At 52.3% G+C, this 14,552-nt stretch overlaps 2 protein-coding genes across 8 annotated transcripts; one reads left to right on the plus strand and one right to left on the minus strand.

The window, feature by feature from the left end:
- Positions 1–319: 319 nt before the first annotated feature.
- On the minus strand, positions 320–4,558 carry LOC126515966 (putative protein T-ENOL). Of its 7 annotated transcripts, none has more exons than XM_050166044.1 (6): positions 4,444–4,558; positions 3,560–3,647; positions 3,188–3,341; positions 2,941–2,974; positions 2,684–2,741; positions 320–611 (listed from the first exon to the last, which is right to left on the minus strand). In XM_050166044.1, the coding sequence occupies exons 2-6, from the start codon at positions 3,641–3,643 to the stop codon at positions 576–578; spliced, it is 366 nt and encodes a 121-aa protein (XP_050022001.1). In that variant the 5' UTR covers positions 3,644–3,647; positions 4,444–4,558; the 3' UTR covers positions 320–575. The 7 variants fall into 7 exon arrangements, with proteins under 7 accessions (XP_050022001.1, XP_050022003.1, XP_050022007.1 ...); XM_050166046.1 differs by having other exon boundaries at positions 4,392–4,506; XM_050166050.1 differs by having other exon boundaries at positions 3,520–3,647; positions 4,444–4,479.
- Positions 4,559–4,624: 66 nt separating this feature from the next.
- Positions 4,625–8,231, plus strand: Cdipt (CDP-diacylglycerol--inositol 3-phosphatidyltransferase). Its single transcript, XM_050166042.1, has 6 exons — positions 4,625–5,043; positions 5,143–5,277; positions 6,266–6,419; positions 6,908–6,989; positions 7,357–7,438; positions 7,535–8,231. Exons 1-6 carry the CDS (start codon positions 5,001–5,003, stop codon positions 7,678–7,680), a joined length of 642 nt encoding a protein of 213 aa, XP_050021999.1. The 5' UTR covers positions 4,625–5,000; the 3' UTR covers positions 7,681–8,231.
- Positions 8,232–14,552: the final 6,321 nt, after the last annotated feature.

A 14,552-nucleotide genomic window follows, 5' to 3' on the forward strand; every position in this document is an offset into this window, starting at 1 on the left:
TGGCCAAGCTTCTTCCGGCCTTCTACCTCACCTTCTGTCTGGCAACAAGTCAGCATGTTCTCATAGACATGAGACTCCCAAGAGCTCAGAGGGAGAAGCAGAGGCCTGGTCCTCAGAACCCAAAGTGACAGCGAAGGCCCTCCTTTGGCAGCAGAGTGGCCCCCTGCATGCTGTAGCTAGCTAGCCACAAGGTGCTAGAGAACAAATTTGGGTCCAGCAGGTGGCCAACAACTGGATTCCAGGCATACGCTGACATGCACCATGGCCCTCTGGAAGAAAGCACGCCCCCTCCAGAAGCCACTCCAGAACGCTCCTGATGTTGGAGGGGAAGGAAGGGTCCCTGGCTCTTTATTAAAACCTTTTCTCCTCAGTAGTATGACTGCCCGTGGAAGATGGAGAGTCCTGCAGCTGGTCCAGAGGACTTGGTTGGTTTCAAAGGTGGCATTGCTGGTGAGCAGGAATTCCTCCCGAGATGAGGTGTTTAGCCAGTTGCAAAGGAGGGGCTTTGAGGCTTTCACTGAGGGGCAAAGTGGGGGAGGGCGAGGCCAAGAGAGCAGCACTGGGGAGGGTGGGACTCATCCTCCAGTCGTCAGGCTATTGGGGAGCACTCCCTGGAAGAGAGGGAGAGCTGTCGGCTTTCCAGATTCAAGGAGCCTGTCTCTCCTTCCTTCACGCAGCCATCCAAAGCCACAGACCACTTGGAATAGAGCACCGTGCTCCAGTTCTCCATGCACACACCCACTGACATCCTCCTTCCGTCCATGTCCAAATCTATCCACCGTTCCTTCCCCATCCTTCAGTTCCATCCACCTGCTCCGCATTCATTACTCACTTGTCTCCCCCCACTTATCTTTCCTCTCCCACTTCTGGAGAGCAGGGGCTCTGTTTTGCTCAGTGCTGTACCCCAGGACAGTGCTTCCTGCCATACAGCAGGTGCTTAGCACATGCTCAGTCAACAGATCCAGTCTCTCACTCACCATGTGCCTGCTACTCCTTCAGCTCGTCCATCCACTTCCATCTTACATCTGTCTGCTATTTGGTTGGTTGGTTGGTTTTTTTTCAACACAGGGTTTTTCTGTAGCTTGGGAGCCTACCCTGGAACTAGTTCCTGTAGACCGGCTGGCCTCGAACTTAAAGAGATCTGCCTGTCTCTGCCTCCCGAGTGCTGGGATTAAAGGTCTGTGCCACCACTGACTGGTTTGTCTACATTTTTTTTTTTGAGACAGGGTTTCTCTGTGGCTTTGGAGCCTGTCCTGGCACTAGCTTTGTAGACCAGGCTGGTCTCGAACTCACAGAGATCCGCCTGCCTCTGCCTCCCGAGTGCTGGGATTAAAGGCTGGTTTGTCTACTTTTTATATTAAAGTTTTATTTATTATTTATCTACTTATTTTTTAAGACAGGGTCTATATAACCCTGGCTGACCTGCAACTCACTGTGTAGACCAGGCTGATCTCAAACTCACAGAGATCCCCCTGCCTCTACCTCCTGGATGTTGGAATTACAGGTGTATGCCACACCAGGCTTTAAATGGTTTTTAAATTGCCTGCAGATAGATCTGAATACTGGTCTGAGTACTGTGCCTGGTCCCTGTGGAGACCAGAAGGGCATCAGATCTCCTAAACTGGAGTTAGGGACAGTAGTGAGACATTATATGGGTATGGGTGCTGGGAATTAAACCTGGGTCCTCTGGGGAATCAACAAATGCTCTTAACTGTTGAGCCATATCTCTCCAGCCTCTTTATTTGTCTGTTTTTAAATTTCTGTTTCCCCCAGCCGGGTGGCGGTGGCGCACGCCTTTAATCCCAGCACCCGGGAGGCAGAGGCAGGTGGATCTCTGTGAGTTTGAGATCAGCCTGGTCTACAAGAGCTAGTTCCAGGACAGGCTCCAAAGCTACAGAGAAATCCTGTCTCGAAAAAAAAAAAAATCTGTTTCCCCATACATAAAATTTCTATCATATATTGCATATTTCTATTATCTCTCACATATTGTATGTTACATATATAATTTCTAAATTCCTAAATTTGTTTATTTTGAGACAAGGTCTTTCTATGTAGCCGTGAGTGTACAGGAACTAACTATGCAGGCCAAGGTGTCCTTGAACTCACAGGAAGTACTCTCAAGTACCTGAGGACGTGTACCACCAAGCCTGGCAGGCCCCAGAGCATACAAGCTGCTCACAACCTCACTAAGATACCTCTCTGTGCCTTGGGTCACACAATCCCTGCTGCTTAGAATACTTATATTAGGGCTGCCTCCCTGGCAAATTCTTCTTTAGGTAAATTCCTCCTTCGAGCAGCTCCATGATACCTTCCTTCCTAGCCTACCTGAGGATGAGGCACAGTCTTACTGGTTTCTCTTCTTAGGTGGTAGCATTCCATGTTACATTGTCATCAGCCATTAGCTTGGCCTGGCCTCATTCTAAACTGAATTCTGCTGGGAATGGTGGCACACGCCTTTAATCCTAGCATTGAGTCAGAGGCAGGTGGATCTTAGTGAGTTCAAGGCCAGCCTGGCAAATTTTAGGCCAACTAAACTACTTAGTAAGACAAACAAAAACAAACCAACAAAGCCCTGAATTCAAGGGCTGAGTCTATCCTGTGCATTCTGTGTCCCAGACTCAAACACAGGGAGCAGCACACAGTGGACACTGGAAATGCTGTAACTGAATGACCTCACACAAACCTTTTCACGAGGAGATGGCAGAAGGTGTGCCTTGGTGCGGCTGCGATTTCTGTCAGAGCTGGAGGCAGCAGAAGAAAAGAGAAGGCTGAGAATCACAAAATGGAGGACCAGGAAGGAACAGAATAGACCAGCATGGCTCAAAACTCCCCTACCCTGCTGAGATGTTATAAACCCTTGCTATTCCTGCCCCCCCACCCCCACCCACCCCCTGCAGGCTCCTCACCCTCACCCTCCTCCCTGGGCAGAGCGTCACTCACCGGGTGTCTGTGCCACGGGTCTTGGTGAAGATCACTGGAAAGAGAGGCCCCAGTCAGAGAAGTGACTTTCCCCATGGTGAGGAGGAGTTGGGACTAGAGTGGATGGGGATAAGGGGGCCGCTGGCTAGCAAGAATGAGTGGGTTAGAGGGTAAGGGGCACTGTGCCTATGACTGGCACTGAGGTGGAAAAAATGGGCAGATTCCCTGGGAGGTCAGGAACTGGTCCCTAGATGAAGAGAGAGCTCACCGTGTTTAGATGGTATCTGAGTCCCTTGGTCTTTTGTCTGCATTTCCTTGGTGGGCGCAGAGTTCACCTGGGAGCGAGCAATAAATAGTGCTTCATCTGTAAGTTCTGCGCTGATCTGGCTCAGGAATTCTTCAGACCGGGATAATGAGACTTTCTGGAAAGGAAGTTAGAACTGAGCCTGCAAACTCCCACAGGTCTGGTGTCTTCCAGGCTGCCGGCCTGTGGTTGAGGAATCTGGTATTAGCAGGTTGAGATGGGAGGCCCTGGACCCTGGCCGCAGTCTGTGGGGTTTCGGGATAAGGACAAAGGCACGTGGCTCAGAACCAGAGTACCTGCCTAGCTTCCCTTCTCTCACATCCCATGGTTGTTCACCTGCCCTCCACCTAAGGCGGTTGCAGCTTGAGATGGCCAGCTGTCCTTTTTCTCTCCGTTGTTCCTGGCAGGTGTGGATGCCATCACCCTGGAAACAACGTTTGTGTTAAGACTGAGGAACCAGCCCACTTCCTCCCAGACCCCATCTCACACCATTCCCTGGGCCCAGGTTTAGTCCACGCCTATAGCTCGAACACTGTCTCAGTCCTGTCCTTGAAAAAGTTGGTTGTTTTGCCTACAACTTTGAGGGGAGGGGCTCTCAGAATAACTCTCTCCCCCATTCTATCCAACGCCCTTCCTTCTTCTCTGCCAAGGCCCTTCCTAAGGCAAGGCAGCCAACATGCAGCCCCCCGACCTGGCTGATGAAATCTTGGGCTACTCGGCGGGAGGGGATACGGAGAGGTCTAAGGGGAGACCCTATGTTGGGCCTCAGGGGATAGGGAGTTGGAGTTGGGGAGGAAGGTTGGAAAGAGGGAGAGCCAGGGAAACGCTGCTCCGGGTTGCTATAAAGACCTAAATGTTTGCGGAGGTTCTATAGTTCCGTTGCTAGGAGACTAGTGGTTCTAGAACTAAAGACATTTTCCTAGGGTACCACGGCTGCTCTCCAGGTTCCTCCTTGGAGGTGGTGACCCCAGCGTTATTTCGAGGCTTTTGGGAGGTGACGTAGGACGGAACCTGGGCTCCAATCCTCCCACCACCAGGGCGGCGCTAGAAGCAAGCGGCAGGCGCGCCCCAGCCTCTCTAGCCACCTCTAACCAGCCTGGGTCCGGGAAAGCGACCGCGGCCGCTGCCTTAGCGGGCGGGGGAAGCGATGTGGGCTGTACTAAGTCACCTCGTCTCTCGGGGAGGCTCAGACTCGGAACGTCGGGATCTCACCGCTGTACCTTTGCCTCCAGGAGCTTGTGCCCTCTGTAAAAGGCAGAATGCAGGTTCCCTTTCAGGTCTCTTCTGCCTCTCCCTTGGCAGTTCCTTCCTTGGCGGATGGCTTTCGGCACCCACCCCTCCCTCGGTGCGTTGGTTGGTACGTGCCGAAGCCAAAGGACGCCGGCAGGAAAAGGAAGCAGGCCGGCCTTAAAGGGGCCCAGCTACTATTTATTTAATTAATTTATTTATATTTAAAAGCCGGTCTCTCCTTCCTCCGATGCTCTTTACGTCCCCGACAGAAGAGTAAGCTTAGTTGCGCAGCCAGCAACGGGGCCAGCTGCTGGAGACGGCAGCTCCTACCCATCGGAAGACCAGGTGTGCCGGAACTGCGTCCAGAGGTGTCCCGCGCCCTGGCACCTTGCGGGCTCTAACAGCTGGGATCGCGTGGGGAAACTGGGCCCAGGGCTCAGGTGGAACGGCTGATGTCCCGGGCTGAAAGGTGAGGCCGCACTGGTGAGACTGGGACGAGTCCTTGCACCTCCAGAGCTGGACCAGGGCGACAAGGGGAGCCGCCAAGATGCCAGAGGAAAATATCTTCCTGTTCGTCCCTAACCTCATCGGTGAGTGCTTGCTCTCTGCGGCCCCAGCACCAGCGGAGGGCGAGGGACCATGAGCTGGCTCCCCGATCACAACCTGTCCCTCTCCCTTCCCATGCCAAGGTTATGCCAGGATTGTCTTCGCCATCATTTCCTTCTACTTCATGCCCTGCTGCCCCTTCACGGCCTCCTCCTTCTATCTGCTCAGTGGACTTCTGGACGCCTTCGATGGACACGCAGCTCGAGCCCTTAATCAAGGTGACAGAATTCTACCACTACCGCTGCTTGGGGACCCAACAGCCCCCTGCCCTTTTCCTGCTTTCCCAGGACCTCAGAAGTATTCCATGCCCATCTCTAAGAAAACAAGACAGGAATTTGCGGGGGGGGGGGGACTTAAGCTTGCTCTTGAGGGCTGTTCACGGTTTAGGAAGGGTGTGACCTAAACCGGGCTTAGTGGCGTAAATGGAAGAGGTCTCTCTGGATGAATTCCCTTCGGGTCAGGCGTGGTGACTCATGCCTGTAATTCCAGCCCTGGAGAGGCAGACAGAAAGATTGCTCCAAGTCAAAAGTCCTCTTAGACTAGACTGCATATTAAGTACCAGGTGAACCAGGGCTACACAGCAAAATCCTACAAAAATAAAAGTCATTGGGGCTGGAGAGGATAAATTAAGTATGCTTACTGCTTGGCTGGGTGATGGCACAGGCCTGTAATTTCCAGCTCTTGGGAGGCAGAGGCAGGTGGATCTCTGTGAGTTCAAAGCCAGCCTGGCCTACAAGTCGAGTTCCAGTTCTGTTACACAGAGAACCCTGTCTCAAACAAAAAGAATGTTTGCTGCTCTTGTACAGGACCTGGATTTAGTTCTCAGAGTCCACATGGTGGGTTACAACCACCTATAACTCCAGTTTCAGGGGTCCAGTGTTGTCTCTGGCCTCTGTGGGCATCAGGCACACGTGTACGTACATATATGAAGGCAAAAACTCATACCATAAAACAAAAGATTAATAAGAAAATAAACTTCTATTCTTCAGGTGTTATTAGGGACCACTATATGCTACTCACAGCCGTGGCCTCCTCATTCCTTGTCCTCATATCCCATCCTTCTGGCCTCTCCATCTCTTGACAGTAGCCTACCTTCCTTCTCAAGCAGTAGATGGTAGACATTTTTAAATTCCTTTCATATGTGACCCCGAGTGATGGACCAAACAGTCCCTTCCAACTTAATACTTCAACTTAATTCTTTTTCAGGAACTCGGTTTGGGGCCATGCTTGACATGCTGACGGACCGTTGTTCTACCATGTGTCTCTTGGTCAACCTGGCCCTGCTATACCCTCGGGCCACTCTTCTCTTCCAGCTCAGCATGAGCCTAGACGTGGCCAGCCACTGGCTGCATCTGCACAGGTCTGCTTTGAAGCTGGAGGTGCTGATGGGGGGAAGATATTACAATGGGAGGGAGACGGGGATGATTCAGGATCCCTGGGAGGTGTCTTCCTTTTTCTTTACCCCTTGAGAGAGCAGCCCAAGGCTTGCTTAGAATTTAGTGTGTGCCCAGGCAGGCCTCAAATTCATGGCGGTCTTTCCCCTCCTGCCTCCTGAGTGCTAGAATTGTATACCAGCATGCCTGTGTCCTTAGCGGAGGCCTCTTTTTCAAGTTTTGCTTTGTGAAAGGTCCCTGGGTGAGGGCTGTTTCTGAGTGGGCTTGTCATACAGGTGGCCCAAGCAATTTCTAGCATTGGCCTGGCTCCAAATGTGGGGAGCAGCATGGGTGCTTATGGTGGGACATTTAATCCTGACTGCCCCCACCTGGGGAATGAGAGGCAGTTGGTGGGATGGCTGGCCGGATGTAGTGGCGGTGAGAGCTCATGAAGTCTTGCGATATTCTCCCCTAGTTCTGTGGTAAAAGGCAGTGAGAGCCACAAGATGATAGACCTCTCTGGGAACCCTGTGCTTCGCATCTACTACACTTCTAGGGTGAGCACTTCCTGCCCCTCCCCTACCTGATGTGGAAACGGAGAGCCTTAGGCTGGGCCGCGGTCAGGAGAGCTGACACAGCTAAGCGGCAGTGGTCCTTGGGCTGAGGCATGGTGAAGGAGAACTGGCGTGAGGGCTCCTGGCATCAGAGAGAATGAGACAGAGAGGAGGGAGGGAGGGAGGGAGGGAGAGAGGGAGGGAGGGAGGGAGGGAGGGAGGGAGGGAGGGAAAGGAGAGAGGCTGAAGATGTCTGCAGGAGGGTGCAGTGTGCAGCTGGCTGAGATTCTCCTGTCTGGCAGAAGTCCCTGTGGGTTACCGTAGGGACATGGCCTGCATCTTAGGCAGCCTTTTATTGTATTGTGTGCAGCCTGCTCTGTTCACCCTGTGTGCTGGAAATGAACTCTTCTACTGCCTCCTGTACCTGTTCAATTTCTCCGAGGGACCGCTAGGTAGGAAAAAGGGGGTGGCGGTGAGGTTCCACCCTGCCCTGCCTGGGGAGAAAGAGGCCTTGATCTCCCCTGCTACCGTTCTTTGTCTCCCCACAGTTGGCTCTGTGGGGCTCTTCCGAATGGGCCTCTGGATCACAGCTCCCATCGCCCTGCTCAAGTCCATCATTAGTGTCATCCACCTCGTCACAGCTGCACGAAACATGGCTGCTCTGGATGCGGCAGACCGTGCCAAGAAGAAATGATCCACGCCTGTCCCTGCTGCCCTCCTGCCCTGGGCATCAGCTGTGCCACACGGCTCCTCTCCTCCTCCTAAGAGGTCCTAGTGTCTTGTCTTTCTCATGTGTTCCCTAACCTGGGAGGGGGGTCAGCCTCAGTTAGGTGTTGTCACTGTCTTTAATCCTGAGGACCAGATCCATGCCTGTGACCCCAAGGACCCAGCTCTGCAAAGCAGGAAGAGTGCTCAGGAGGCCCCGCCCATCCCACTGGCGCTCCAGGAGGCCTGTCTGAGGATTGGGTATTGCCACACATCCCACTGGCTCAGCCCTGGGGTCTGGCCTGGCCTGAGATTTTGGGGACACGTGAGGGAGAGAGACGTGAGGGAGAGAGACGTATGGGTCCCAGGTTTCCCAAAAGGCAGAAGAATCAGACTGATGCCCTTGGGCCAAGGAAGCCTGGGGTACCAGGCCCGGGAGGGAAGGGGCCAGGGGCCAGCTAGATCCTCCCTGAAGCAGACTCCTCTATCCTGTCCTCTTGCTTTGGAAGCCTCCATAATAAAGGGGGGACCTTCACACTTTTTGGACTTGTTTACTTTGAGACATTCTTAGATGAGCGCCTAGGGTTAAAGGAACTGGGTATAAAAGTTCCTTCTGGATGCTTTTCCCAAAGAAGGTGGCTGGCTCCTCCCTGTCATTCCAGTGACCTTAGAGAAGCCCTGCCGGCTCTTCAGGTTTATAGCACTGTCTCTGCCCACTTGCTCTATGTCCCTGGCTGGCCACTTTCATTGTAACCTTGGTATTTTCTACCCTCACAAGAATGTAAACTTCCTGAGGGTAGACGTAAGTCTTTCTTGTCTCTGTCTAGGGTGAAAACTAGCCTGGCGTATGGTAGCTGCTTAATAAACACTCAGGAAAGATGGATGGTCTTCTCAGCATGGTCCTTAGGCCACCTATAGCATAGACCCCTACCCCCATCGCGCTTCCAGGAACTCCTGGTCTTCCTGCTTTGGCCCCTAGGTCTTGGGTTTACACTCCTATATGTCAACTTAAGGGTTTGTGTTTAGGTTTGGTTTTGGCTTTTTTGTTGTTGTTGTTTATGTACATTAGTGTTTTGCCTGCATGTCTGTGCTGGGTCCCCTGGACCTGAAGCTGCCGATAGTGAAAAGCTGCGATGTGGGTGCTGGGAACCGAACCTGGGTCCCTTGGAAAAGCCGCTAATGCTCATAGCCACTTAGTCATCTCTCAGCTCAGTTTGTTTGTTTGTTTTTGAGGTGGTCTCACTTAGTCCACTCTGACCTAGAGTTCCTAATTCTTCTGCCTCCTGAGTGCCTGGATGTGCCACCATACCCACTGAATTTTTTTTGAAACAGTATTGCCGTATCCTAGCTGGCTTTGGCACAATTCCTAGGTTCAAATGAATCTCCTGCCTCAGTCACCAGATCTACAGGTGTCACTACCTAGCACCAGATTGCTTTGTTTTGGGTTTTTGAGACAAGGCCAGGCTGGTCTCAATTGCTCTGGGAAGCTGAGATGACCTTGAACTCCTGATCTTCCTGCCTCCACACCCCACCCACTAAGATTACTATATGCAGGTGTCAATAAGCCAGTCACACTTCCTTTTTTAAGTCTATTGGGCGTGGAGTGTGAGACCCCCGGTTGGGGTTGTTGTCAGACATTGCCTGTTCCTTCCTCAACTTGTGTTTTCACCCAGCTTGTGCTTGAGGAAGCTGACATTCAGGTGCGATTTTGAAGTTTTTAATACAGCCCAGGCTCACCTCAAATTCAGAACCTTCCTGGCTTTAGATTTTTCAATTTGGGCATGTGCCACTACATCCAGTAGGATGGGGTGTTGATATTTTAAGTAGATAGCTGGTGAGAATCGGTTGGGGGCCGGGGATGGGGTGGGGGGGAGGTGTAGTGATTGCTCTTGGCAGAATAAACAGCCCAGAGGCAGGCGTCCAGAGATCACGAGAGATTGAAATAGATCTTGACCCACGTGTCTGGAACACTAAGTGCTGGGATGTAGGGGAGCTGGTGAGAGTTGAGGCCCCAGCAGCCAGCTGAGCAGCCTGAGGTGCTCAGTCAGACATTAGGCCTTTCTGTTTGTTTTCTTCTGTGAAGATTCATTCCGTGTGTGGGCTGCCACTCCACAGTGCTGTTCCCATGCGCGCTTCATCTTCCAACCGTGCTTCTCTGAATGAGATGGCTACCGTGGATGTGCTCGTCTTTGGGGGGCGGTGCAGAGGGGGTGAAGAAGCCGGTTTGGCTCCAGAGCCTGCCCTCTTTGATGTTTCACGTCAGCAGGCTTCTGAGACATGGACTGTCCACTTCCTGATGTGACCAGGTCCTGCCATGACTGAATGCCAGCGCTGGTAGCTCGTCTCATCTTTGGGGGCGTGCAGGATGCTCTTGGAGAGAATGTTGACGCACACAAAGCTGATCTCATTTCACGTGGTCTAGCGACCCCATCAGGCCTGCTCTGGTGGAGGTTGGGAGATTGGGTGAGGGGGTCCTCCTGGAAGTAGCCGTGGCTTCCACCCGGTGGGTCTTCTCAGTCCTGCGGTTCTTTCTGCCACAGCCGCGTCTGACTCTAGGGCTCTGGCTGTAACCCATTTATGACGACACTAGCAGCCTGGCTATATGGAGCACAGCTAACTGCCCTCCTCACAGGGGGAATGGGAAGGAGGGGGTGGATGCCCTGTTGCAGGATGGAGCCTATCACTGCACAGAAGAGCGGGCCCCTGTGTCCCTTGAGCCTGAAGTCAGTGTGGGACCTTTGGTCTTCCATTCGGTGGTTGGACTGCACGATGGAAGAACCTGCAAGGCGCAGGGCCGGCATTTACAGCCTAGAACCTAGAGGCCCTTGATCTAGGTGGGAGTCTGGAGTTTAGTCCTCGAGTCTATACTTGGTCTAGGGAATAGAGGGGAGTCGCGTGTGTGCAGGTTAGCCAGCCCTTGAAATATGAGGGATTCCCCGGGGATTTGACCACCTTTGAATGAAAAATATTTGGGAAAGGAACTGCGTGTCTACTGGCCGTGTCCAGACACTATTTCTGTCATTCTTCCCGTATGACACGGTATAGCAGCTAGCTCCGTCGCATCTGCATGGTGAGACACTGCAGGAATGTAGTGTGATCTGAAGTGTGTGAGAGCATTATGTAGGTCATACACAAATACTACACTGGTGTTTTTATGGGTGGACACAGATCTTGGGTTCCGTGTTGCGTTGTGTGTCCTGGAACCTACCCTCCATGGGTACAGAAGGATGATAGTAATTTCCTAGAAATCAGCTATGCTCATTCAGGCTGAATGAACAAGTTCATGCAAGCAGAGGTGCATTCCATGCAATGGCCTTGTCTTGGAGAGCGCAGGCGATGGCTATTCCCAGTCTGCTGATCCTCTGGGTGCTCAAGTCTCCATCTCATGCTGCAGTTAGAAACCACCCCAAGTGCTGGAGAGATGGCTTAGCAAGGAGAAGGCCTTGCTGTTCTTACAGAGACTCGGCGTCCAGTCCTGGCCCCCATCCATACCAGGCAGCTCACAGCCATGAGAACTGCAGCTCCAGAGAACCCAGTGCCTCCCAGGCACCCATGCTCAACATGCACAGGCACACACGGACATAAATAAAAGGTGGTTTCTTTGTTTTTGTTTTAGCCAGATGTGGTGACTCATGCCTTTAATCCCAGCACTTAGAAGACAGAGAGGTGGATCTCAGTGAGTTCGAGGCCAGCCTGGTCTACAGAGCTAGTTCCAGGACAATCAGGGCTGTTATACAGAGAAACCCTATCTCAAAAAATAAATAAATAAAAATAAAATATGTGTGTATGTATGTTTATAAAGAAGTGGAGAGGCTGGGTGATGGTGGCACATACCTTTAACCCCAGTACTCAGGAGGCAGATCAGATGGGTCTCTGGGAGTTCAAGGCCAGCCTGGTCTACAGAGTGAGTTCCGGGACAGCCAGAGCTATACAGAGAAACCCTAATTTGAAAAACAAACAAGTGGAGATACACTAACAAGGACATTCTGTAAAACCAGTGGGGAGTGGGAACTGAGTAGAGAACTGGGGAAATCTGCTGGGAAGAAAAAGAGGAGAGGTAGACAGGAAGGGGTGTAGGACTCGGGGAGCACTTATGCACACGTGTGTGGAGGTCAGGAAGACAACCCCATCGTATTCCCTTGAGACGGGGTCTACAGCCTGCAGTTTTATGGCTATGCTAACCCCAGTAATCCTGTCTCCGACCTTCAGGGCTGGGGTTACAGCCTTGTAACACAACCACAGTGGTATTTTATTTTGTAGCGAACTGCATGGAATCACACCTGATGGAGATGTATAATTAACTCCTGAGATGGCTAAGGCCTGACCTATGCTATGATCACGCAATGATTATCAGCTGCCTGCATATGCGTGGGCCTATGGGCAGTGCCCACCTGGCAATCCGGGATTGGCAGCCCATGCCTACTTAAGGGCTGGGAGAGGTTTGCCCAGGAGAGAGAGGAGAGAGAGAGAGAAGTCTAAAAAGTCCTGGAATAAACTGCAGTGAGAAGAGCTCCGGTGGTCGCGTCATCCTTGCTGGTCGAGGGTGGGACGTGACATTATTTTATTTTATTTTTTGTGGGTATTTGAAGTCCAAACTCAGACTCATATGCTGTTAACAAGGAATGACTTTTACCTGTTTTGTGTGTCATAGAGTTGAAGGATTTCATAGGCAAAAGAGAGGAAGAACTGCTGGTTGCCGAGGCAGGAGATGATGGGCCTAAGAGTCAGCTCTCAGGACAAGATGGGTGGGGTCTAGGGCCCGAGGTGAGGATCCCTGGTGGGCACCATGGTGGGCACGGGCAGCTCAGCTGTTCGGTCTGCTGCTGGGAGGGAGAGAGCCTTCCTGCCCAGTTTGCTTCTATTTTCTTCAGAGAGGTGAGAAAGAGTGGGCAGGGGAGGAGGAGGTGAGAAGAGGAGGCATGAATAGTTGTTCTTTAGGGACGGCAGCTGGGAGAAGATAGTTGAGGATGGGGGACAGGCCTCCCCAGGGGCTGTGACTGCAGTCTAAAATGGGAATGGTCACGTGCGGGGGTCTCCTCCAGCAGCAAGCGTCTGGTCCGGGGTTACACAGGGAAGGGGGAACTGGGGGACAGCAGGTGACACATGCCAGTGATCATAACACCCTGGACAGTGAGGCTGGAGGACTGTAAGTTCATGGTCAGACCCTGTCTCAAAGAAAGAAAGGAGCCAGGTGATGGTGGCACACGCCTTTCATCCCAGCACTCGGGAGGCAGAGGCAGGCAGATCTCTGTGAGGCCAACCTGGTCTACAGAGTGAGTTCCAGTACAGCCGAAGATACACAGAGAAACCCTGTCTCAAAAAATAAAATAAAATAAAATAAAATAAAATAAAATAAAAAAGGAAGAAAGGAGGGGAGGGGGCAGGATGATGGGGAGAGAAAGGGATCGAGGAAGGGAAAAGAGGCAAGAAAAGAAGGAAGGAAATGCTGGGGTGCATTTGCAGTGGAGGTCCTTCCTAACACTCTGACATGGGGAGAGGGTACAGGGGGTCTTTTCCCATAAACATCACAAGGGCGGGGAAGAGAAGGGAGTCACAGGTTTTGATTGGTGACTTGTAGGGACAGAGGCAATGAACTGGTGAAGTTCTCCAAGGTGCTGCACATTCAAAGACAGCTTTGGGAGCCGATAGCTGAGGCCGGAAGAAACACCGCCGTGTACAAGCTCACTGGTTCCCGGAGGCCCGTGGTAATCTCCAGAGGCCCGCGTTATCACACAACACGGAACAGACAGCAGGTACCAGCTGAAGAACCTTAAATTAATTCTCCTGAGGAAAAGCTTGGGGAGGGCGGGGCTAGGGACACACACAGCCAAGCCAGAATGGCCAGGGGCTGGGAGTTAATAAAGACAGACCCTTGGCCTCATTCAGGCTTTAGTGGAGACACCAACCATACAAATGCACCTCAGAAGCCACTCGGGGAAGAGGCAAGACTCGTGAGAGAAGGCTCTGTGAGGAAAAAGGAACAAAAACAATATCGCTAACCTTGCTTAACTGGGAAACCATGGGCCCATTTCACAAATGGGAGGAGATGAGAGAGGCTGAGTCCCCTTCAGAGCCCCACAGGAAATGGAGACAAAGTTTTCTCTCTACTTTCGGATCATTTGACTTCCACAGTGGTGACGGGGCAGGCCTGACATCTAAAACCCCACCTGGCATAAAACCGGCCCGCCTGGAGCCCCCACTGGTATTTCCAAACAGAGCCCACATCGCTTCACCAAATAAAAGCCCTTCACAAGTTTGGATAAAGTTTGGGAGGCAGATAGGAAAGAGGGCACCCTAACGCTCCTTAAGAGCCAAGACCAGGGGCTTCAGAGTGTGCTTTAGACCCTGCTGCCCCAAGCGGGGCCCTCTTCCCCAATCTAATAGCAGTATCTAGGCGGGAACAAGTACACGGGTGCCTGGTGCAGCCTGGCACATCTGCCGGCGCTACAGGCGCTACAAGGTGAGGCCGGCAGGTGGCGCCAAAGGAGAGTCTCCAGGGGCAGGCTGGGCAGGCTCTGCAGCCCGAGGGAGACTCAGTGAATGGCCAGGATTCGGGGAAGGACCACTGCAAACGGGTACATGTGCAGGAGTGATCCCAGTTTGTCCTGGTCCGACAGAATTCTCCTACAGCACCACCCTCTCCTCCCTGGGTTCTAGAAAGCCGTGGTCTACAGCCTGTGGACAGCAGGCTTGGAGGGCTTTGGGGTTGCATCCTTAACATTGTAACTTCCGGCTAGTTTTCCCCCTGTTTCCTTGGAGACCAGCACAGTCTCCGGTAATTATATCAAGCTTTGAGGGGCATCTTCTCTTGGCCAGTAAGCTCCCTTGTCGCCCAGGCTAGAGGTGACAGAAAAAAAAAAA

Source organism: Alexandromys fortis, unplaced genomic scaffold (assembly GCF_014885135.2).
Source record: "Alexandromys fortis isolate MF-2015 unplaced genomic scaffold, M_Fortis_MF-2015_v1.1 scaffold_146, whole genome shotgun sequence".
Classification (NCBI taxonomy): Eukaryota; Metazoa; Chordata; class Mammalia; order Rodentia; family Cricetidae; genus Alexandromys; species Alexandromys fortis.

Excerpts from the sequence above, each read along its gene's own strand:
- Cdipt (XM_050166042.1), top strand. The coding sequence starts at position 5,001 with ATGCCAGAGGAAAATATCTTCCTGTTCGTCCCTAACCTCATCG. Across the intron at positions 5,044-5,142 it reads GTTCGTCCCTAACCTCATCG|GTTATGCCAGGATTGTCTTC; the intron begins GTGAGTGCTTGC and ends TCCCATGCCAAG. Across the intron at positions 7,439-7,534 it reads TTTCTCCGAGGGACCGCTAG|TTGGCTCTGTGGGGCTCTTC; the intron begins GTAGGAAAAAGG and ends GTCTCCCCACAG.
- LOC126515966 (XM_050166044.1), bottom strand. The coding sequence starts at position 3,643 with ATGGCATCCACACCTGCCAGGAACAACGGAGAGAAAAAGGACAGCTGG. Across the intron at positions 3,342-3,559 it reads CCGCCTTAGGTGGAGGGCAG|AAAGTCTCATTATCCCGGTC; the intron begins GTGAACAACCAT and ends CTTCCTTTCCAG. Across the intron at positions 612-2,683 it reads TGCCATCTCCTCGTGAAAAG|GGAGTGCTCCCCAATAGCCT; the intron begins GTTTGTGTGAGG and ends CCTCTCTTCCAG.